At 40.6% G+C, this 24,732-nt stretch overlaps 1 protein-coding gene across 2 annotated transcripts in view; it reads right to left on the bottom strand.

Moving 5' to 3' along the window:
• The window catches only part of FER1L6 (fer-1 like family member 6), an 84,321-nt gene that overhangs the window by 22,931 nt on the left and 36,658 nt on the right, over positions 1–24,732 (bottom strand). For both annotated transcript variants that reach the window (XM_068672610.1, XM_068672609.1), the window contains exons 12-28: positions 22,705–22,813; positions 20,749–20,929; positions 17,103–17,223; positions 16,423–16,523; positions 15,655–15,745; positions 14,279–14,395; positions 13,018–13,170; positions 11,480–11,666; positions 10,843–10,967; positions 9,329–9,463; positions 8,708–8,857; positions 4,792–4,902; positions 4,116–4,277; positions 2,770–2,953; positions 2,366–2,550; positions 731–853; positions 544–583 (exon numbers count right to left, since the gene is read on the bottom strand). In XM_068672610.1, the coding sequence (XP_068528711.1) occupies positions 544–583; positions 731–853; positions 2,366–2,550; positions 2,770–2,953; positions 4,116–4,277; positions 4,792–4,902; positions 8,708–8,857; positions 9,329–9,463; positions 10,843–10,967; positions 11,480–11,666; positions 13,018–13,170; positions 14,279–14,395; positions 15,655–15,745; positions 16,423–16,523; positions 17,103–17,223; positions 20,749–20,929; positions 22,705–22,813 (2,275 nt within the window). The remainder of the gene's footprint in view (positions 1–543; positions 584–730; positions 854–2,365; positions 2,551–2,769; positions 2,954–4,115; positions 4,278–4,791; positions 4,903–8,707; positions 8,858–9,328; positions 9,464–10,842; positions 10,968–11,479; positions 11,667–13,017; positions 13,171–14,278; positions 14,396–15,654; positions 15,746–16,422; positions 16,524–17,102; positions 17,224–20,748; positions 20,930–22,704; positions 22,814–24,732) is intronic.

The following is a 24,732-nucleotide window of genomic DNA, read 5'->3' as shown; positions in this document are numbered from 1 at the left end:
TATATATATATATAAATAAATATAAATATAAATATAAATAAATAAATATATATATATATATATAAATACACACTGCCTGCTTCTGGCTAGTTCTTTTAGGATTTTTTTTTTTGGAAAATATTTTCCCCTTGAACTTAATCAAGGACAAAAGCTTAACAGCTATGGAAGAACCACAGGATTATGGACTCTTCCAGCAGAATCTGTTCCTATGTCATTGATCCTGAATTGGGTTCAAAATTGAGAGAAGCTCCTTCTTCTGAACCTGTTACAAATGTAACATGAGATGAGGATAATCTTTACTTTCTATCATTATTATTTTGACATTAAAAGTCCTTGTGCATGAGACTGGAATGACAAAAAAAAATCATGCTAACCCAAAAGTGCCTGTGAAATTTTAACCTACCCAAAATCTGAACAGCTGTAGAGGTAAGAACTCCCTGTTCCAGCAGAATTATGTTCAGATATTAATGTTTAACAGTAAAATAGTAGAGAAGAAAAGTATTAGTAACACAAAATAATAAAAAATGCAAATAATTTACTTACGGTCTTCAGTTTTTCCATCACTGGGAAAAATATCTTTCACCTTTCAAAAAAAAAGGGAGGGGAGGGGAGTAATTGACAAACTCTTCAGTATGGTATGAATGTAATACCAAAAAAGAATCATTCAGAAGTACATACAGCTTTACTACATTTCTTATTAATGTGAGTTTGGGGCTACGGGGTGACTTACTTTTTGCATTTTGAGCACAGAAGCATAGTATTTTGACCACCAGTCAATAACATTCTCAGCTGATTCATCTGCAATCGTTCTTTTTCTCCTCTTTGTTGACCGTTGGACGGATTTTTTCCTATCCTACCAAAGCATAAAGAAAACACTTTTGAGCTCTAGGACTGATTCAAATTAATCACCTTACTCATGACATCAAGCATGACCAGATGTATACGGACAAAATCTCAACCTCCGAAAGATAAATAAATTGCAAGACAAATTACTGTCTCTGTCTTTTATTCCAAGACACTTCATTAACCATGAAGCAACCATGAAGCAATAGGTAAAACATTATTACCTATTTCTCTGTGTAGATTTAAGGGATATAAGCATCCAGGTACAAATGGATTTCTCCCATTCAAGTTCATAGGTATTTTTTTAGAACTCCCATTATTATTTATTGCCTTTTGGAAGAAGGAAGAGCTGCTGCAATTCAGCAGTTTTCTTCATTAAACAAACAAGCAAAAGAAAACAAAAACATAAACTAAAATCTGAACCCAAAAATGACCTGCTCATGCAGCAAATGTAGCTTTATTCTTGTTTAAGAAGACTGGGCCCTTGTTAAATAGTATGTTTCATCCTACACCCTCACACAGTTGTCTGTTTGGCTGAGGAGATAGGAACACAGACAGAAATAGGGAGTGGGGATGATAATTAATATGAAACAGACAGTTAAATTACAAGGTTCTCTCTAGGAATCTTTTCTTACTATCCTTTGCAGTCGTATATTTAAATTGTTCCATAACAGATCAAAGATCCAAATGGGTGTGTACATCTAGGCGTAAGACATCCCTGCATTTTCCTTGACCCCCCAATTAAGAAGGATGCTGTAATCATCTAACTGTTGAAACATTAAGGGTTAAAGAAACCTGCTTTATGCGACTGCAGAAAGAACTTCTGAAATGAATTTCAGTGCTGTGTCCTCCTTCATGTTTACTGTTGTTAATAAAACAGTGATCATGATGGCAGAAACCACAGAGAAAGGAAGAATGTGTGCACCCAAAAAAAAAGGTGCATATTCTAGAGCATATACTGTACAGTAAGTGCCATGCTGACCAGTTTTGCCTTGTTTTGTGCTTTTCTGTCTCTTTATATTCACACATAGACACCAGTTTAATGCTTCAACTGTAAGATATTTTGAAAAGACTTTTTGCTCAATGTTTATAGAGCATCTAACACAATGTGACTTTCATCCATGCCTAAATGCCACGAACTTTGAAACAGTCATACATAGTAATTATTTTGTAATTAAGTAGATCATTCAAAGCCAAGAGGAGCAAAAATTCTACTACATCAGTAGTGCTTGTCCATGGGATGAACATCAAGCACAGAAGGAAAAAAACAGCAGTGTCTATTAATGGAATTAATGACATTATGTGGGGTCAAAGCAGTATTGCTAACAAGCCCTCTAAAGGGCCAGCGAGGGTGTGGGTATTACCACCAATACCCAGAACCTTCAGTAAGCTGTTATCTGGAAAATAGCCCTCTTACTGCTACAACATCTAACATGCAAATAAGAGATTACCATTTATAAGGAAGGGCTAGAGTCTACAAGACTGCAACAGACAGTTAGCTGGCAGTTTCAGCTATGCCCACCTTCTGTTTTCCATCTTTCACTGGTTCAGAGGTGGAGTGCTCTGGTTCAGCAGCAGGAAGTGTTGTGGGAACTGGTTCTGGCTCTATGACGGTACATTTACCCTGCTCCACCTCAGCGTAGATGTGATCAGCTAAAATAGGTTCTTCCTGGGATAAGTCTGCAGGCTGGGATGACTCAGGCGAAGCTGAAATTAAAACTTTGCAATTTAGGTAGATTTTACCAGAAATGCTGTCATCCATTGCATTTGGTGACAATCATATCATTAAGGGTTTGACCCTATGCTCAACACTATAAAACAGATCTTCTAATCATGTACCTAGTGTGAAGCCTCTGAGCAGTTGCTTCACTGTTTTCACAAAACAGTGCTTTGTCTTTCTATTTGGGGTCAGGATTCTCCATTTACCTTTCTCTGTTTCTATTATGTCTACTCTTCTTGGTGTAGCTTGAGGACCCAGCTGTTCCTTACATAGGAATTGCTTAAGGCAATTGATGGTGTGTGTTCCAACAAGAGTGCTCCTCCCAAATGCTCTCCAGTCAACTACACAGATGCTTAGTGGTGGATGCAGGAGTTCATTTTCAGGCAGTTCCTAGTGCAGGAGGACAGACAGCAGCATGAGAATTGCTAGAGAATTTAGATCACATTTTGAATTTTTGTCATGCACAGCAATGAGACCGATAACTTTCCCTCCCTTCCCCTCCCCAGCTATTTACAGACTCAAATGCAAAATGAATACACAGGAAACACAGTTCTGGCCACAAGTTTCCAAAAATTCTGGAGAAAGCCTTTTCCTTAAGAATACAGAATGGACCATAGGGACAGTGTAACTGAGTTGAGTCCCACGCTGACATAGGCAAGTCCATCTTATGGGCAAACTGGGAGAATCAGGAACATTCAGATGGAATGAACACAGTGCTGGAGGCTGTGAGCATTAGTGCCACCACTGCTTTATCCAAGGCTATTAATCCTACCTGCCTCAGTTTGTCCAACCATGGAACATGAATACTGGGTGGTTTCATGTTTATAGAATGAGTTTAAAGAGTAAAACTTCCCTTTGGACATGTAGCATACAAAGGAACTTTAAAATGCTCTAGTTATTGTGATTCAGTATCCAGGTTAAGGTTTTGATATTCTTTTGACTTAAAAATGAAATTTCACCTCTGTTAATGTTGCCAAGTAGAGCAAATCAGATGGATTCTTTTTTTCTGATGTTGGCCTTTGTCCAGTGAAACTAATAGCTCTCATAACCCAGGAAACAGGTAATAATTAAATTACCAGTCCATAACAGCAAGGGTTACAATGTGAAAAGGTCCAGAGCTCATGAGCCAGAAAAGATCGATCTTCTTAATAGCCCAGTAACACTCTAGGGGAAATTCAGAGAATTGAAAGAAAATAAAGGAAACCAAACCTTACCTTACAAAATGGGACATGAGGAGAAAAAAAAAAATCTAAAAACAACGCTGTTATTTGGCAACCAGTTCCAACCTATTGGTAAAAAGCTGGTTGCAACATATTTCTTTGCCTGCTTGGGACATGGCATGAGGAACATCACCTTCTTTTATCATACATCTGTAACAGAAGTCTTTTAAAACATCTTCAGATCATTAGCTTTTCAAATAAGAATTGATGTCCCATAGCATTTACTCAAGACACAGGAGAAATTATTTGACAGGAAGAAGGAAAATAGTGACTAACACCTTGTCTAGCCTAAACAGAGAATGGGTAGGCAAGAAGTAGCATACTGTACACACCACTTCAAACCAATCTGCAAGGACGTTGAAATTGGGATTTTTCTTGTAGCTCTGGATGACAGAGGATTTCACTCCTTTCCCTGCACACTCGATGAAAACCTGGGGGCGATCTACAGAAAGAAGCTGGACTTTCTTCAGCTCTCGAACACCCCAGAACAGGACCTGTGGTGGGCAGAGAAACATCAGTTGCACAAAGTGGGCAGAGAAAGTGCAGTCGTTTGCAAGCAGGCAGGAGACATTGGTTGGCTGAAATTTGGGACCCTCCAAAAAATCGTCTGGGAGACAGTCAATGCTGAACATCGCCTCCAGTGAGGTCAGCTACAAGGGGAAGGTCTCCATCTCCTGCAGCCATCTCCCTGGGCTGCACTGAGAACATGTGAAGGGAGGCAGGTCCCTCAACCTCACTCTGCCGTGGGGGCAGGCCCTTCCCTGCAGGCCAGGACTGACACGTAGCCTCTGCTTGTCTCAGGTGGAAGCACTGCCTCACTTGCCCAGCCTTAGAGAATCACTTTGATCTGAGCTTATCACATATATTTTAGGATCCAAATGTTATATTTACATCATTCCTATGGATTAGAATTTTAAGATTATCATCACACATAATTAAAACTCTATAGTCCAGTAACAGAATAAAAGAAGCAGAGATTTGGAAACAGAAATACTCTAGGTAGCTCACCTCCACCCTATACTTGCTTAAAACAGGTCGGATGTTGGCTGGGACTGGGTAAATCTGGGAAACATCTGGTGGATCCACTGGGGGAAGTCTGTCTGGATCAGAATCAGGAATCTGAAAAATTTAACAGTCAAGGATCAGGACAGTTTTTGGAAGAATAAAAACTGTATCAGAAGTATCTGTGAATGGCGTATTGAACATCAATTTAATGCAGTTTTGCAAGACACATTATGGAGCAGACAGGTGTAATGTGACTTGGACCGTGGTCTGTCCTGCTGTGATGCTAATACACTTGGCAGGAAGTATGTGTTCTTGTGTTCAATAGATTGGGGTTATGTACCTTACTGAAAAAATAGTCCCTGTTGCCCCAGCAGGACATAGTCTGCCCTACAGACATGCACGTATTGAAGCATGGTAATTTAATTTACAAAGAACAGAAAGCATGGTAATTCTATTTAATAAAAATCCTGAACAAAACGGCTTGGAAGACTTTCAGAAACAAATTCTAGATCTGATTCCAGTTAACTAAGGCTGGTGAACAGACAGTACACATGAGTTAAATAGTACATTTGCCAGCCAGACATGCCAGAGCTCTTCAGCTGCATTATACTTGGGAAGAGCAGTCCTGCACCACTGGATGCTGTGAATCACATCTCCAGCATCAGGGATGGATCTTCTCTGTGCAGCTACTAAAATCTTGCTGCAGGCAGCACTTATGCTCTTTGTGTGACTGCATGTAAGCCTGCCCCACATTCAGGAGCTCACTCAGGTGTACACAAGCTCCTCGTGCAGGTGGGTGGGAGCAGAACATGCTCCACCACAGCTCTGAGGTTTCACCATCTCACTGCTCTTTGCCTCTTGCCATGCTCCAGGCTCTGCTGCAGTTTGGTTCACCTTCTGTTGGAGAGCTCCCTGCTTTCATTTCCCAGTCCCTTCCTAATTCTCTGCAGTACATTTATGACCTTCTCATCCCATGCAGGGCAGATCTGAAGCCTGACCTGATTTAATACATTTCTATATACAGCATTTAAAGTCAGGGCCTGATGACCATTCCTACCAGAAGCTCAGGCCGTGGTAGCAGACAGCAGTAGGAAGGTTGGCTTCAGCCTGCAGGCAGAGCTCTCCTTGTCTTTCTCACAAAACAGAGCACCTAAAGTGCACTGCACATACGGTTCTGGGAAAAGGAAACACACCTTCTGGAAAGCTTCATCGCTCCTGAGCTAACTTGTCACTGCTGAAAGGTGAAGCATTGAGAGACAGCTCTCAATGGACCTGTAAACTTGAACTCTTCCACTTCTCTTAACCAGGCCATCTGCCTTTCCAGCTGTGTACTGTTGTGTGGGAGTTTCATTAGCATTAGGGAGAAGGGATTTGTTCTGAGGATTTTGTAGGTGAATGAGGAGATGGGTGGAAAACATGTCTTCTAGCATAGCACCTGCAGCATATGTTAGTAATAACATAATTAACAGCAATAAATCACAGGAACATGCTTATGGCTTCTTATCAGTAAGAATCTGAAACAATTCTGTGAATAGACTTCGTGGAACTTAAGGCCAGAAATTCAGGTCTAGTTTTGTTGTTCCCCAATGTATCTGGTTTCTATCAGCCACCTCTGTGATGCTGTTTAAAAAGCCAAACAGAAACACATAACTTTGTGAACGATACCAGCCTGTCTAAAAAAACAGCTGTTTGGATTTAATTATGCACATTCACATTTTCTCCCTCTGTATTAATTGACATTAAACACTCCAAAAATGTACACCATAATAGACTAACTAGTATGAAAGAACTTTAACTAGTAATGAGTGAGAGGCACAGATCATCTGAACCAGATCACATACAAGATATCACATCCCCATGTATAATTTGACTCTCATGGTACCCGATTTTATTGTTCTATCTGACTTGGGGACTGATGACAGATGGCCAAGCAAAGTATGTTCATCTGCATGCTACAGTGACTCTTGAAAATAATTTCTAAACCGCTCCACTAGCTACGAGAAAAACTTTACTTTCCAAAGACACAACTTAGGAGAAGAAGACTGGAGAGATCTCACATTTGAGGATAAAACTGCCTCATGAAGAGTTTTATTAAACTGATGAAACAGTCCCCTGCACTCAAGGATGGCAAAACCTGAACAGACCATGAAATACGGTGAAGACCAAGAGTTCCTGGATCTTCTTTTGTTCTTTCTAAATATTGCAATTAAATGAATCATTCTCCAATATCTTGCAATGTATTGATTTCCAACATTTAAAAACTTCTAACGAAATTGAGTGTTTCTGTATGAAACAGTGAAATTCCACTAATTTCAGTGGAATTAGCTTGGTGTAACTCAGCAAGGATTTTGCTTCATGGCCACAGTGAAACTACACAGAACAAACGGTGAAGAATGATCTAATGCTCTTATACGGAAGCACAGGAGAATACCTACAAGGTATATTTTCAAAGGGACTTTTCTCTTTTGATTAAAAAAAATAAAAAAGAAAAAAAAAAAAAAGAAGCAAATCTTGAGCCCACCTTGAGCAAAATCAGGACTTCTAGTATCTACTAATCTGTATGACTGTAGTCTAATATTTTTCTAAATTCCAGGATTCTACATTATAAGAATGGGTTAGCCCTCTAGCACTGACCCAGCATAACAGCATTCATTTTGAGAAAGGAGTGCTCAATTTTCACACACAGCTTCTTCAACTGAACCAAATGGTACCTGCAGATCAGAGTTATTGAGCATGGTTTGTCACAGGAAGGATTATAGGCTTGGAAGAAGAGAATGAATTAGTGATTAGAAGTATTCATTTCCACCCTCACAAATTCCCTGTAATTGGAAGGAATCACTGGCACAACAGTTCCAGAAGCACTTTGAAACCCTGCAGATGTTTATATGCATTTTTTCCTGAAAATTTCTTTCACATTCACATTGCTAATATCTGCCATGTGAGATGCTCTGGAGTGTTGTCACTGTAAAGAATAACATACAGGATGAACAGGAGGACTACAGGGTCTTTACTTACAATTCTTTTCAACTCTCTGGAGAAGTCTTAGGGGTATATTTGGATATAGCCCGATATAGTGCTGCTTCCCTAGTCCCATAAGACAGCAAAACAAAATACACTACTCCCTTTGTTCACAAAGATTTCAATAAAAAAGAGGGAAAATTATGGTTAAGGTAGTAGACTCTACCCCTAAGTATCCACCCTAATGAGGTCCCCTATGTGTCCCTGTCCCCAGGCTGTCATATTGCAGGGTCTCATCAAGAACATAATTATCGTATCATGCTTAAAAACCCATTTTATCCTCAGAATATCTGTAAAATGTGTCACAGAGCTCCACATTTTTACCAATTCTGATTTCAGAACAAATTGTCATAGTTTTTTTTTTTAGCACAGAGAAGTTTCCTGTAAGTAGTGGCTCTGCAAATACTGCTGGGGCCTGAAAGCTCTACTCGTGCATCTGCTGGGCTAGCCCCAGAGGTATGCCAAATTTGCCTTTTGTCTCACAGTGGGAAACCAGTGTAACATTTCTCCTAATATGTTATAGGTATCTAAAAACCGTTTTTTTCTTATCCAGTTATTGTTAGACACAGCTCTCTTCTACTGAGGGACGGAGAAATATTGAGAGAGTTTTGAAGTCCAAAGAGTAGGTCATTGCAATGGCAATGGTAGTTTCATCACTGTTTCTTATTATTTCTTAGCTGAATTTAGAGCAGGGCAAATGAATGGTAAATGACACACAGAGGATGTGAGAGATTTGTTGTTTGCACATCAGCAGTGTCTCTTCCCCTGGCAGGATATAGACTAGGAGTGATGCAGACTGCATGGGGACTACGAAGTACAACAGCAGAATGATCCTGCTCCAGTTGCAGTTCATGATAATTCCCATGGTGTAAAGACTAATGGTCCAGAAGGTTTAGTTTACCTCCAAAAGCTCAAATGCAGCAAGAAGATCTCCTCCAGAAAGATTTCCACAATACACTGGGTGGTAAGAGAGTTGAGGTGGTTCATATTTTTGGTCAGCAAGCCTCACCACAGGGGCAGCCACTGTAGACCCAATATATTCTGCTTTACCCTAAATATAGAAAAACACAGGTGTCAAATGCATTTGAAGCCAAGATGATGCAAAGCCTAGAATATTTGTGGGGGGAAAACAACAACAACAACAAAAAATTTTCCTGAAGTAAACAGCAAAGAAAAATGCAAAGCCAGAGATAAATCCATGCCTCTACAGACATAGATACAATATTTACAGTTGTGTGCAATGAAGGTGGGGGAGAAGATGTTTCTAATTGCTCTAAGTCAGTCTTTGGGAGTAGTATTCACTTGAGAAAAACAGGGCCACAGTTTTTCAAGGACAAAAGGTGGAGTCTCAGGGCTGTTTTCAGACAATAAGCTCCAAATCGTTGTAGCACTGAGCTCCATTCATCAAGGTTATCCATGTTGCTTGGCAATTTTCCTTCTGATGCCTACTCAGTGACACAGCTTTGCCTTTAAACTGGCAGAAAGATGCAACAGCCTTTACTAAGAAGGATTTCAAGTTTACCACTGCATCATCATCATACAGCTCGATGACAATCTCTGGGGGGAACTGTGCGATTTCCTTTCCATCCCCATGAAGCACAATGCCATTGAAGAGCAGCATCTGGTTCCAGGTGGGGGACAACGTCTGAGAAATGATCTAATGAAAGAGAGGAAATGTTTAATAACTTACAAATTGCTTGATTGGGAGTGCTTCATCAGGAAGTGTGGAGGTGCTGGTGACATCCCAAATGATGTTTTGCTTGTGTCCAATGCTTCAGAACCCTAAGCCCCACTAAGATAGTGGTAGAAGGCTCAAAACCTCTGAAAATCAGTTTTCACGTTATGGATAAAAGTTCCCCTTTCTCTTTATAGGCTCCATCAATGCCCACAGACAACCATTTGCCTCCAAAAATATCTGAGGGAAATGTGTATTGGGTTTACATGGCAAGGTTTTGGTAGTGGTGGGCTGCAGCGGTGGCCTCTGTCAGCAGCGCCCAGCAGCTGCCCCACGTTAGATAAGAGCCAGCTCCAGCTGGCTCCAAAGGGACCTGTTGCTGGCCAGAGCTGAGCCAATAAGCGATGTTTGTGCCTCTGGGAGAGCAGAGTTCAGAAATGGGGAAAAAAAAACTGCTGCACAACAGCAGGTGAGAGAGTGAGAAGTGAGAACCATCACTGCAGCCCCCCGTTCCCCTGCTCCACTCAGGGGGAGGAGGTGGAAGGTGTTTTTAATTTTTTTGGATTCTCGCTGTTCTAGTCTGTTAGTAATAGGTAACAAATTTATCCCTGTGCTGAGTCTGTTTCGCCTGTGATGATAATTGTTGAATGATATCCCTGTCCTTATATCAACCCTTGAGCCCTTTCCATCATATTTTCACCCCCTTTCCATTTTAGGAGGGGGAGTGAGAGAGCGGTTGTGGTGGAGCTCAGCTGCCCAGCTGGGTAAAACCACCATAGGATTTGGGACCACTTCCTATGGGCACATTTTTGCAGTGTGCAATGGGGTGCAGAAAGTCTCACACCTCTGTTTTCTGCTTATTTCAGCTTTGCCATTCTAAAGTGCTCCTTGAGACCTGAATTCCACTGCAAAGAGCTGTGCTGACTCGCATGGCTACAGAAGCCACATAAACGTGGTCTTCAGTCTTTGCTCAGTCACTGCACTCAGCCTATAAGAAAAGAGAACTGTAGGGTTCATCTTCACACCAAGCAATGAAAATAGCCCAGACTGAAAATATATAGAAAAAGAAGTAGAGAAAGGTAATTCACATGCTGCAAAGGCTCAGAAGCCCCAGAGAATCTGATGTCTGAAAGAGCTAGAATAAACAAGTACTGCACCTCATGTTGAGTAGTGGGCTACACCAATACTTTTGCTTTTCTTGCAGTGGACTGTCAAGAGTTGCCTTTTAACAGCAGGTGGCCAACTTTTTATGCGAGGCAGCTCCTTACAAAAACAATATTTTTCCTTTTCATGGCTTAATTCACCAAAAAACAACCAACCAAACTGTGTTTCCAGTTACTGCAAGGGATTTTGCAACTTACCTTTGTAGTCTGGCAGTATGATGTGAAAGTAACTTTTGCAAAAGGATCGGAAAGTCCAGTGCTGTCAGCTGCAATGAGCCCCCTTGCCTGATACATGTGGGCTCTCAGCTGGAAGAGGTGCGTGGCTACATCATTGCAAAGAAAACAGTAATGTCAGCCTCACAGAAATGATGCAGCACATAGGCAGGAGGGGAAGATCCACCGCCTGCCGTCCAACTGAGATCTGACAAAGGGAACTATTGCTAGTGCTGTCTCACTAACAAAACACCTGAAACACTCAGAAGTTTGTGTAAGATTTCTGGATTCACTTAAAATCAATGTCTTTACTTCAAGGTTGTTAACTGGCAGTTTTTCTCTCTCCTAATCACAAGGAGACAGACCCATGGCACAGGGAAGAGAAAGTGTAAGAAAACAGGTGCCTCCTGTCCCTGACACCTGCAAAGTGGCAGCAGCAGGATTGAGGACTGACAACAAAATGAACTTTTTCTAATCAAAATTTGCTGAGTTGTGATTCTCTTATTGCAACTACTTTAAACAGAGGTCTTGCAACCCTCTGAATTAGAGCTTTTGGGGCTAACTGGCTCTTACAAGCCCTCTTACTATAGCCCTGCTACTATAGAGAAGATCAGTGCCTTACTTTTATACCGCAGGCAGGCAGGTGAGGGCGCTATGCTGTGCTCTGAGCCGGTGTTGGATGGTACTTCAGTTTCATACCCTACAGGCAAATTCTCCATGATGCTGTGGGCATAGCTGGCAGGTCCAAGCCACAGGTAGACGTCCACCTTTGCCTGCACGGTCCAGCCCAATGGGCGTTTGCCTGGTAGCTGAAGAAAAAAAAATCACCCGTTACCAACAAGCTCTAGAAAGAGGGGTGGCTGGAAGCTGAGTCCTGTGAAGACAGAGAAGACTAGAAAAATAAAGAAGCATTCACTGAATTGATATACCAATATTGATATACCAGTATCTCCACAGAGAGTGGCCCTGAGACCTATTCAGTACAAGAAACTTGAATTTTTTAGGAAGGAGACAAGTAATTAGTTGAAATTCTGCATAAATGGCATAGTGATTATTATACATGTGTTTTTGCAGACTGGCTGATAGCTGCAAGCATACCAGTGCTAGCTGATATCCTACTTTTTCCAGACTTCAGCCCACTTCACATTTCATGCAGTTTTGCTGGTCTCCACTAGCTAGTCCCATATACTCCTAAAATATTACCTCATCAGGTAGGTCAGAAAGCATATTCCAGTATAAAATGTTACTGGTCTTGACAAACAATACTAATATTTCCTTACTCTCCTCTCCCACTACATCTAGTTCCAGATAGCTCAGTGTTTAGTAATACCTGTTCATAAAGTAATTCTTGATATTGTAGGGGCTGCAGGATGAATTATGTTTGTTTTGTTGGTTTATGTAGGCAGATAGCACCATGCTTAACAAAGACCTATGGAAACTATCAGAAGCTCAGATATTTCTGCCCACTCTTTAGCTATGCTTTATGGGAGTGCTCCCAGCCGCTCCAGGTGAAAAACCACTAAAAAGTCATTAAACAGCATTGCTATTGCCTGGTGTGTTCAGACTTTTCTTTCTGGCAATAGTAACAATTCCACTGTGTAATATTCCACTGCTGGTCACTCTGCCTTTGTAGGCACGTAATATTCACAAAGATGTTCCTTCAAGATGAATAATCCCAGAACAATATTTTAGATAAATATTACACAAACCTAGGCACATTTTAAATAGCAAACATAATCGGTTGCTATGTTAGCTCTGAATATCTAGGTTCCTTTGCTATCTGAGTTGCATGCATGCTGAGCTCTTACCAGTCTCCTCCCAGTCCAACATGTGCTGCATTCTGACGTCTTTGCCAGCAAAGAGGCTGCACCTCTGCTATCTGTTTAGTTACACAGCTATAGATAAACAATGCTATAAACTTGCTCTAACAAGCAGTAGAGGAATGAATCACTCAGACAACAAAAGCCTGGCAATAATTCAGTACTTAAAGAAGGACAAGCATAAATAGGAGAAGTAAGTATTACCAGATGGCATATATAAACATGTACACATTTTTAGTAGATTACAAAGATAAACTTGTAAAATGCAATCCCTGTGTGAAACTTCAATACCAAGGGCTCCTCAGTCATTACCTGTGTTCACAGAATGCCCCAAACTTACTTTCAGGAAATGGGTTTTAATCTTCCCACAGTCCTTGCCTCTCTGCTCTTCCTCTGGGGAGTAGAGTATGTGTTTTGCCGGGACTCTTGCATATGCAACTCTCTTGTTGTTGCTGAGCATCCATATGAACACATCAGGCACTGTATTCTGCGGCTTTAAACAGCAAGGAATACTGAACTAAAACTGGATTCTTTCTGTGAGCCACCACCATAATTTTTTGTTAAAACCCCCCACCAAGAGCTGATTCCCCACCTCTCTTGTGAAGTGGCAGATATATACCCTGAATAAAAGAGGCTGTCACTTCATGCTTTGCAATCCTAACTTCCATTCCCAAGCACAGCTGAAAGTAAAGAGCTTTGTGTGATGATTAAGGAGTGCCCACTCTGTAGATCATCTCAGGGGAAATTACAACTAAAAATCCAGGTAAGACCACCTCAGGAAGCCACTTACCCACAAACTGTGTAAGCTGAAAGTACCCACTGTGGAAATATTATCAACTTCACCTTTACAAGAAAAACAAAAAGGACCAGGGCCAAACTCAAGCACTGGTATCCCATCATCTATTCTGCTTGTGATGGTGCTCCATGGAGCCTTGCCCTGCCTTGAAGGGAAGAGCATTTCCCCAAGCAAAGCCTAAGCGTGGTTCGAAGCAAAGAACAGCCCAGAGACTGTTCTCAGGAGGCACTAGGAGCCTAGGATGTACAAGGCTTCGAGAAGGAAGACAATTTGGCTGTAAGATGCAAACCATGCCAGTCTGTGCCACTCACTCTCAGAGCCTGGGAATATCCATAGCCCTGTTTGGTTTGCTAGCACAGACAGCTTGCAGAAAGAACACTTGATTGGCTGGATTTTGGACTGACCAAGTACAGTTGTTCTTCTGTTATTCTCAGGCTTAATAGTATGTCTAAACAGTGTCTGCACAGTCAAGTATAATAAAGAGATCGTTGAGCTCTTACTACTCCAAATCACTATGCCCATACAAGCAGAGATACGAATTCAGCTCATAAAGCAGGCTGTCTCCAAACCACCAGGGCAGGACTTTTTTTAAAAAAAAACAACAACCAACACTCTGTACCACATCCTCTCCATACCAATAAGCCCACTGTTTCCTACCCTAATGTGTTAAAAGCTCCACAAATTGCAAAACAATTGGGGCCAGATATACAAAGGAGAACTCTTGATAACCAAGTCAGAACTTATTAATCACACTGTATTATGAAAAATCAAGTTGTGAATTTATCTGAATTTCTGTATGGATTACCTCATCAACCAAGAATCGAATTTTATCTATAAATATCTGAGTCTCACGTATCATTTCATCCAGTGACATCTTTTTCTGCTGCTGAACAATCCCCTTGGCATCATTGGCCAACGCTTCCTGCAATCAGAAAAGACAACATATATTTTGTATACATTATCAAGCAGTTTGAACTGGACACAGAAGACAGAAAGAGTCTTAGATGCAAGTTAAAAAAAAAAAAAAAAAAGAAAGAAAGAAAAAAAGAAACAACAGAAAGAGATTAACTCTTTTGAGCTGAAAAACAGAATTTTGAATGTACCCCATCTTCTCTCTATCTGGATGTGTACTGCATGTATGGAAGTCCCAAGAAACACAATTGCCACCTAGAAATATAATGCTTTGTTCCTGAAAGAAGGCATCACCTAATTCTGTGCTATAAACTATAAATAAAGCTAATGAACATTTCAATCAGCTGCGCCTTTTTTTTTTTTTTTTCCTCACTGGTTCCTGTGAGAAAGTGAATAAGGCCTCACTGCCCACTGAGGAGTTAGGTGCTTAAACCCAACGGAATCCTACGGTGCATCCTCTATCCTGGCTTTCCTCACTGGGAACAGGTCTCCTGTCTACTTTTAAACCCCAACAATGTAGGATTTCAAAGCTTGCTTTATATACAATAGGAAGAAAAACTGTTTTTAAGGAGTGACTCATCTGGCCTATTTTATATATCTACTTTGCCAAAAGATGGTCATAAACACCTCGTCATAGATACTAGACAGACAATCTTAAAAAAAAAAAAAAAAAAAAACAGTGCAAATGATTCTTGTGCTCTGCTCAGCCTAATCCAGATGCTCTCTTATACTAACATCCCTCTAGCACTTGAGGGAAGGTAAATGTAAAGGAAACTTTAAAATGCAGAAATGTAGAATAAACACAAACTAGAACACATGAGACCACACTGATTCTGGTGTTTAAGTGTCCAAGAATATCAAGTGCCAGACTCTACTAGTGTCGAAGTTCAGCCCCACCACAATAATTAAATTGCAATTTTAATTGTGTATTATTCTACTGAACAGCAATGTTAATTGGGTATTATTCTACAGTTCTCGGCATCATCACATTTTAGGATACATGGAAAAGAAAAATCAGTTCATTATTATAATGTATTATTTTTATTTCAAAACAGTATGTTCTGAATGATTTCAAGATATCTTACAACTCTTTATTAAGCACAGCAGGCTTTATCGAAAAGAAAAAAAAAAAGTGTTCATGGATATTATATTCATATTAATTATAAAGCATGCCACTGCGGTTGAAATTGAATATAATTAATATGTATACAACCCATGTGTTTTCAGCTAAGATCATTGCATCAACGCTTAAAGAAAAAATACACATACCAGCTCTTGCCTGAACAGCAGGAGTCTTTTTTTGTCCAAAGTAGTGTAGTTCAACCCTTTCGGCTTCTTTTCAGCAAAAGTAATGAAGGCCCTAGGACAAAACAATAACTTTTTTTTTGAATATGTGTTTGTTTGGTATGGTTTGTTTTTTATGCCAGTTGCTAAAATGCATTGAAATGAAATACTCCCTGTCCGCTGCAGTACATGAACCAGAAGACAGAGAGGCTGAAATTCTCTGTCTAAAATAAATACTGAGCACCTAGAGGAGTCAAAGAATAGAGTCCAGAATCTCTGCACCACACTTCACAAAAACAGGATTAATAATTTAGGGTTTATATCTATTTTGAGCCAAATCATGTTGTCTGACATGGAGCCCATTGGAGCATTTATCCTAGCACGTGGGATCCTTTGCTTTATGTTAACCTTGCATATTTCTACAGTATGCCTATCTCACACTGTATTAAATCCTATTTATTTCCACATATGTTCTATTCTTAGAGTCCAGAAAGCCAAAGCAATATGGAAATGATTGGCAGCAGTCTCCTGTCAATATTGAACATTGAAAGTAGCAATAAAATATATTATTTGTGTAAATAGAAACTGCAATTTGGGAAGCCCTTTGTTTTTATAGCAAAATAAATATATATATCCCAGTAAGTTTACTGTACTTTTTATTATTATTTTTATCACGAGTTTCCTTGTCTAGTCTTGAATTTGTGGCCAACATATAAAGTTGATTTTCTGTATTCCTTTAGTAAATGTAGTTACCTGCTCTGATTGATAAAATCACTTAGAGTCGTCCTCATTTTCTCCTCAGATTCAATTTCTGAAACCTTGATCAAATCCTTTACTTGCTCTAATGATTCCTCCTAAGAAAAACACACGAGAAAGCTATTATGCAAAGAAGGGTGCTCTGTCATACTGCCAGTGCTGTAATGCCATTATTCACCACATGACTAGCAAGTATGAGGCAGGTGGGTTTGCAACGTGACAAAACAGGACCTTTGATGTACCACTAATCTTGATGTGCACAGAGAGAAGGCTCCAGCAGCATGATTTGTTTTGACCTTTCCGCAGTCTCTCCAACATGTTTATACTGCTTGGAGCTGCTTTGTTTTCTCACTTTGGTGAAGACCAGTCAGCAGGAAACATTCTCCACTAGCTGAGAGGAAAAGCTATATAATTCAACTTGGTTCTTTGTGCAGCCTGCTGCTCACATTTAGCAAGCTGCTAGAGTTAACTTCTCAAACTTCAGCAGGCAAAGAAGGCCTAGCCCAACACCTAGAGTCACCATTGAGAACTGGAGTCTGTCCTCACGAGCCAAGATAAAGGGCTAAATGGCAAGAAATAGAGCTGGGGGAAACTGTGGGGGCCTGGTCCAGGGAACCTTACCTCTCCCTGCCATGATCTGCTGAATGCCTGAACCTCGGAGCATGGTTGCCACTTACCAGGTGGTCTGCCATTTTCTCAAGAGTGTTGGAGGAGTACAAACGAAAGGTCTGGTTGCCCCAGTAGCTCTTGACACAGATGCAGGGCTTCCTCTCATCATACGGCAGGTACTGATAGTTCCTAGGAAAACAGCATGCACAGCAGATCATAAAAGTAAGAAAGGAATTCAGGGGGAGGCAATGGAAAGAACAGCTGTTTGGTGCTCTCTCATAGCGTAAAAACCAAAGACTCCACAGGATGTGTTCATATGTGCTATCCAGTAAATACATGGTAAGAAAAAACAGAAGCATCACTTACAAGATCATATGCTTTCTATGAGAACCATGAAAATAAAAGTCTTGAAGTCAGTGGATCTAATTCCAATGTTTTTCAGGGTAGGAGAAAAGCCACGCAAAGAGGCATGCAGAGAAGCTCTGAAATACTCTGTTAATGATGGTAAGAGATAGGAGTACAACATAGAGCAGAAAAATGAGCAAAGATTAAAATCTGATCATGTCTTTAAGAGCAATGGCTCTGTGCACTGCGTGGCAGGACAAGTTTGGCAGAGTCTCACTGCCACTTTCACTTTATGGGACACTTTTTTCAAAAACAATGGCTAGTGGACATTGACATGTCTTGGCAGAAGCTGATCTGCAGGACCTTGCTTAGTAAAAGTGATACCTAACTCCTAACAACTCAGCAATAAAATGCATCTGCTGCTCTCCCATTTCCCACTTTCTATCTCAGGGCCAAGTTGTCATATTGACCTTTTTTTTGCAGAGCTACTTTCTTCTGGTGTTTACTTAAAAGAGGGTCTTGTACTGAAAAAATGAGCAAGACACCAGCACAACCAGAGGCTCTGCAAACTTTAATGCACACTTGGGACAGAGCCTGGTGTTTTCATTAGAGTTGTGGCAGCCACGACATCAAAAGCATGTACCTGATGAGCACCTGATGTCCTCCCTTTATATAACACTACAGTGCCATGATACACCACATTTAACCATACTGGATTTAACAGTAGAAACTGCATCATTTTAGCTAATAACAGCAGGACAGTGGAGGGCTTTTTAATGGAAACAAAGCTCTATAAACTGCTTTACATTCTTCTGGGAATGGCTCCAGCTGAATGCCACCAATTCATGCTCTGCAGTTGAGCAGAGGTTGTACCAAAGAAATCTTTTCTGGTGTGTACTCATCTTGTGACTGTTCAGTATTTCTCCACTGAAACTGATTCTCTAGATAATAAAGAATAAAAGTCCTGGAGCCTCCTACTCTTCACAGTGTCCCACAACTGGAAGGAAAAATGGTTGCATTTTCCATTTCCTCTCCTCTGGGAGAGGCTGTGGTACTTCAGCTCTGGTGCCTGGAGCACCTCCTGCCCTCCTTCTGCACTGACCTTGGGGTCTGTAGGGCTGGTTCTCACTCCTCACTTTACCAGCTGCTGTTGTACAGCAGTTTTTTTCCATTTTTTAAATCTGCTCTCACAGAGGTGCAAACAGCATCACTCACTGGCTCAGCTCTGGCCAGCAGCAGGTCCCTTTTGGAGCAGCTGGAGCTGGCTCTGATCTGACATGGGGCAGCTGCTGGGCTCTACTCACAGAGGCCACCCCTGCAGCCCCCCACTACCAAGTCCTTGCCACAAAAACCCAGAATACCCTAATAGTTTTTTTTAGAAAAGTTTTACTGTTCAAAAATAGATGAAAATCATCTCTACAACTACATTTGACTGTCCTATGGAATATCATAAGACAAGCAGAATTTCCAATGTACTTGTCCCACCATAACCTACAGCAAGTTGAGCATTACACATCAAATTTGGTGAGCAGCAGAGTTACACAGGTCTTGGACAGTCAAACATTTGGTGCTTTCATAAGAGGGAGGAACAATCTCTCAACTAGCTCTCAATGCCAGAACTTCTTGACCTGAAATTCACAGAGCGCATTAGTTCTTCCATGGGATTTACTAAGAAAATTATATGGCCATGAAATAACTCAAATGGAAGACCGAGCTCTGAAGTTTATTACTCCTTCTATGAGAATTTGTGGGAACCACTTTTTCCATTTTAGCTTATGCATGCCATATATTTTGATATAAATGTGGAAAATTCCTGGCAATTTCATGGTCCCTACATGAGAGGTCTCATTGCTCTGCCTGCTCTTTTAATTAGCTAGTGGTTTAATCTCCAAAATGGACTCTTATTATTTTTTTCTGCTGTTCATTTATGATTTAAAAACACAGAGTTTATTTAAAATATTGGTATCACATTACGTACTGATTAATACTGAAAATAACCAGCAATGATACTGATAAGATTCCAATATGAGGTGACAGCCTTAAAGTCACTATTTGGCATCTGTGGCTGGCCAAACTGTTTTAGATAGCACAGAAGGGAAAAAAAAAAAAAAAAAAAAAAAGATGCAGCATGTTACATAAATTTGAGGAAAATTTGAGGAACAAGGACACGTAATGAGAGCAAACTTGGCTAATATTGGAGAGAGTCGAGAAGCAAGTAGTATATTTGAAGAATGATTCATTCTTTTACAACAGTTCTTTAAATCTGAATTTTTGTTAAGGGAAAAACTAAAAATCTCAAAGTCTCTCATGGAGGATAATAACCCAGCATGTACCCAAATATGCAATCCTGGTAATGAGGAGAGGCAACTATCTTTCTGATAAACATTGTTTTTCCCCTTTTATTTATTTATTAGCTATAGAAAAAAAAAAAAAAAAAAAAAAGAAATCTGCTATGGTATTTTCATTTTTGTTTTGTTCCACTGCTTCTTATTTAATCTGGCTGAATCACCAATTGCAGGAAAGGACGAAAGTACTTCTTAACTTTAGGGAGGCCCAGAAACCAAACAGATTCAGGTTCCAATTTCCCACCTGGCTCTTATATCTGTAAACTGCTTGGCAGTGCCTGGCCTTCTACAGAAAGAGATACCATCTAGTCTTGGCAGTTGGCTAACTAGGGATTGTTCTACCTAACAAAGCAGCAAAGAAAATATTTCTTTTCATTGGTATCTTTGAAATGAATTAAACCTTTACACTTTGTTTATAAGCAAAGCCATTTAGAAGTCTTCTGCATGTACTAATTCATTGCTCCATCCTTTATTTTAGGAGGACTATTTCCTCCTACTTTTGTTACTACTTGCTTTTTAAATCTACATCTATAATTATTAGCTCTGGAAAGCGTTCAGGGAAACTGTCTCTTGCCTTGACCAGATGTCAATATTTTGATGTGTTACTCTGCTTCTGGAGCTGATCACTGGATGGATGCTACTTGTGATCAGGGTATAGGACCCTCAGACACGGACAGCACTGAAGGAGTTGTACTCTTTCTTACAGCTTTCCAAATGATAATCAGCATAATGCAGCCCTTTTAAAAACATTGTAACAAGAAGTTCAAGAGCCAATGAAGCCAAAATCAGCAGGCAGTGAAAATCAGCAGGCAGTGAAAAATGGCATGTAGCCCATCCACTTCAGTGGAGCCTGGAAAATTTACTGTTGTGAAAGATGTGATAGAAGATGCACAACATCCTCTTTTGAAAGCCTTAAATTCTCACAATTGGTTTAATACTGCCAGGGTTAATTAATGTGTCCCGCAGGATTATAAAATAGCAACCAGATTTGTGCATGATCAGGCTTTAAAACATAGATCCTCACCTGTTCCCACCTGTGATTAGTGGCTTCTCAGGGTGTGTGGTGGATATCAAGGGTACTCCAAGGTCATGAGAAATTTCATCCTCCCTCTCATGTAGCAGACTTTCTTCCACTTCTCCACCACGTGCCTTCTTTTTCCCTCCAGCTCCCACTGACACTCCATCAGTAACTCTACCAAAGTTACCTAGAGACACAGGATTACAAGTGAAGAGATGGCTACCTTGAAGGTGGCAAGTTGGAATGAGGGTTTAAAAAGAGGTAGAATATTAATAGTGAAAAATCTTTGTCCCCCCATGTTCATTAGTTGTTCTGCATATAAAGGTCCTAATAATTTAAGTCTATCACAATGTCTTTTCAGATTCCAGGACAGGGCTTTCTTGCCAGCCCTTCCCAATAGGTTCCTAGGGTACCACAGAGTGGTGTTATTTTCTGTTTGTTGGCCCCTAGGAAAACAAAAGGAACTTCTGCTTTTGATAAAGAAATTCAGAAGCAAAACCAATACTGTGTTGACATTTCTAGACCCAGGAGTCTCTATGTGTGTTTGATTTAAATAGCAACTCTATGTCTTCTTTACAACATGTGGATGATCATCACAAAGTCTGATCTCAGAAGTGCTAAAGCTCATTTTCAGCCAAGAAAATTTTGCAAAGTAGGGTTGCAGAGGGACCTTCAGCAATAACAATAATTTGAGGCCCCAACTTCATGCCTGAATCCACACAACTCTGCTAACAATACAGCTGTCTTCTCTGATATGATTTTGCCTTAAAGGGCAGTTGTTATCAGCACTGGGGAAGAGGTGCATCCATCAGAGTGGTAATTACAGATTTTATAAGAGACAGACAGAAAACATTCACTGCGGGAAAGGGGTGTGCTGAGTCACCCCATACAACATCACAATCTGGATTTTAGGTTCTGCTCCTCGTGTAAATAATGGATATTTGCCAAATTTGGATCTGAATTTCAACTGCGCAGATAACTGACAGATGTTCAGGTCCAGAGTTCAGAGTCAGACTCATCTTTAGTATTACTTCCAACAAGACTCAGTATCATTCTTTACCCAACTATGTACATAGTTTCTTGTTATTCCTAGCTCTGCTTCCTGCTAAGTTTCAGCATGAATCAATATCACTCATTGATTTCTCTGTTTGTCAGAGTAACTCTCCCTGCACACATACCCTTGCAATTGAGTGTACCAACTTATGTAAGCACAAAGATGGCAAGTGTCAGGGTGTTACTCTGCCTTGGGACTCTAACACAGAGATAAGCATACCCCTGCAAGGGAAATAAGACCATTTCTGGCTTCTCTCTCAGGGGAAATTTCTTCTGGTTTGAAAATATCCAGTCAACATTCATGAAAATGTCTTATTTTTTTCTTTAGTCTGCTCCTGGGGACAACTCAGCTCCAACATGAGGATGCGGCTCATGCAGTACTGCCCAGCTTTACCCAGAAAGAGAACAGGACTTATTGGGAGGATTTCAAAGGGCAAGCTGGTGCATTCATTTTGAGGCTTGGCTATACAATAACCCCCATGCCACACTCACAAACCCACATGTAGGTCAGCGGGGTTGGCCAAGAGGGTCCACACAGATCCTCCCTGCAAAGAGGCTCCATCACAGCCAGGGACAAGTTGTAACGAGCACTGCAGAATGAGCACCATGCTGAGATAAACTTTTTCAGTTGGATCTCCCAGGAGATTTGGAGGGTAAATACTGGGTGAGTCGCTGTGTATTGAGTGAGAGGATTTGTATTAATACAGAGCACCTGGGAGCAGAGACAGCTAAGTGACTGGAATAAGCATGATGCTACCCAGGGAAATGATGATCAGACTTTAATACAAACCTGTAATCCCTGCTCTGAAGGTGATGCCTGAACCCTGAGACAGAGCTGTCAATAGCACATAGTGTCCACTTGCAGTCAAGACCTCCACTCTGCTTTGGAGAAGAGCTTAACACACTTACCAACAGAAACCTCAAAGGTTATTGGCTTGTCCCCAACCTTCCTATCAATCATTGTGGCTTCAAAAAACGTCCCAAAGAGGAGGAAATCCTCAATTTTCTCTTCATAGATCTATTGGAAAAGAAGGAGGCAGAAAAAAAACTTGGCATGTATTTTATCTTCTACTCTTTTTTATAGCACAGAGCCTTTACAAGTCTCTAGCAGCTGTGTTACTGTTGTATATCTATCAGTCTGAGGTGCTCAGTGAGACAATATGTAGGGAGAAGTAATAACACTGTAACAATCTGCTCTGATTGGAAAAAGGAAAAGAGAAAGGGAAAGGGAAAAAGGGAAAAAGGGAAAGAATCTGTATGACTTTGGTCTTATCAATAGTGTCCAGCTATATCAGATGGTCACATAGAAGTCATTACCTCTCCCTTCATATTCCTCCTCACCAGTAGTCCCTATTAAATGGTTTCAGTATATCCACGTATTCCTAAAGCATCATTCAACCTATGGCAGTTCAAGGGCTCTCTTTGACATGTCACCATCCTGAGATAAGTTATTTTGCAGTAAGTGTAGCAGTATTCATTTGCATTGTGATAGTAAATGCTACCACGCTAATGCATCCAGGCCGAGGAGTGCTTGTCCAGCTCTACTTCTCCAGGGATGACTTTTACCTACTGCCCTTGTGTTTGTACTGCCAAGACATTGGCCTTGTAAGTAAGACTCAAAGATTTTTTGCATACACATTTTATTAGATGCCAGCCCTGTGCAAAAGCCTAGTGAAACCAAGCAGCCATTGATTTTTTTATTCTGTGTTTTAACCCACCAATGCAAAGGTGGGCTCTCCGTGTGTGGGGAGTAGTCCTCTGCTGTTTACCTTCCCTGGCATCACAGCACAGAGACTGGTAGCCCTGTTTGCAGTTTTTCACAGGATGTGGAAGCACAGGGACCAAAGAGTCTCAACACAGAAGCACGCCCTGCAAAGGGTAACAACCTTTTGTGGAGTTTTGAGACTCAGTTTGGCTCTTTATAAACCTATTGGAGACACATCCACGGGAAGCTAGCTGAGACCTCCAGTGCTCTCAGGTTATTAGCAAAACAAGCTATTAGTCCCAAGACAAGACTAAGTTCAAGCAAGCTGATTTTTTTCCTTTGAGTTCTCCTCAAACTCACATCCTGACTGCCACAATCTACCTGATGCAAACACTACTGATTTCACAGCATGAACACCCATCTCCTGAAGCCCATTAGGCAAGATCAGAAGTAGTGTCTTTTGCAACAGTGAGGCAATGAATAAAACATCAGCTGTACATGAATATTTGTTTCCCTGCCTTTTTCAAAGCAGAAACTGCCTTTGACATAGCCCATGACCTCTTCATTTTGAATAAAAAAACAAAGCCCTTTGCTATACACAGCAAAGGAGCATAGGTCTTCAGCGAAAGGATTAGCAGCATCTCAAATCAAAGTTAACACCACAAGCAGACTGCAGCTCCAGAGTAGCGTTGGCTTCTCTGCATCTTGATTATTTTCAGCATGAACCCAGAGCGTGGTGTGCCTAGTAAAGCTGAGGCTCAGAGCTTACGACCAACACATCCACCACCCATTATAAAGAAAGCAAATTACAAATGTTTAATATCTTTTCACTGTTGGACTCGGTCAATAAAGTTGAGCTTTGGGGCCAGGTAATTTGCCTCTGTTGTCTCAGAGGCACTATGTGACATTTTTTGCCTTATTTGTAATGGCTCCCGTTCCTGCTTTTCTTTTCAGAGAGTCGTAATACAATTACTGTGTCTACTGTAGTGTGAAATATTGCTGAATGTCAAAAACAAAAGAATACCAAGCAGCATTGCATTATGTTGTTGCCTTTTACTCATTCTGTATTTGAAACTGAGGCAAAGTTATCAGAAATAAATCCTTATTACTATTATTAATATTTATTGGTGTTTCAGCAGGGTTTGTTTCCCTACCTGGAGTATTTAGCTAGTACCTAAAACCATATTGTCTGAAGCCCTCATAAAAATAGATCTCTTCTATATAAAGGAAAA

This window comes from Anas acuta, chromosome 2 (genome assembly GCF_963932015.1).
Source record: "Anas acuta chromosome 2, bAnaAcu1.1, whole genome shotgun sequence".
NCBI lineage: Eukaryota > Metazoa > Chordata > Aves > Anseriformes > Anatidae > Anas > Anas acuta.
Note: the sequence above shows the minus strand (reverse complement) of the source record. Positions and strands in the feature narration are given on the sequence as shown.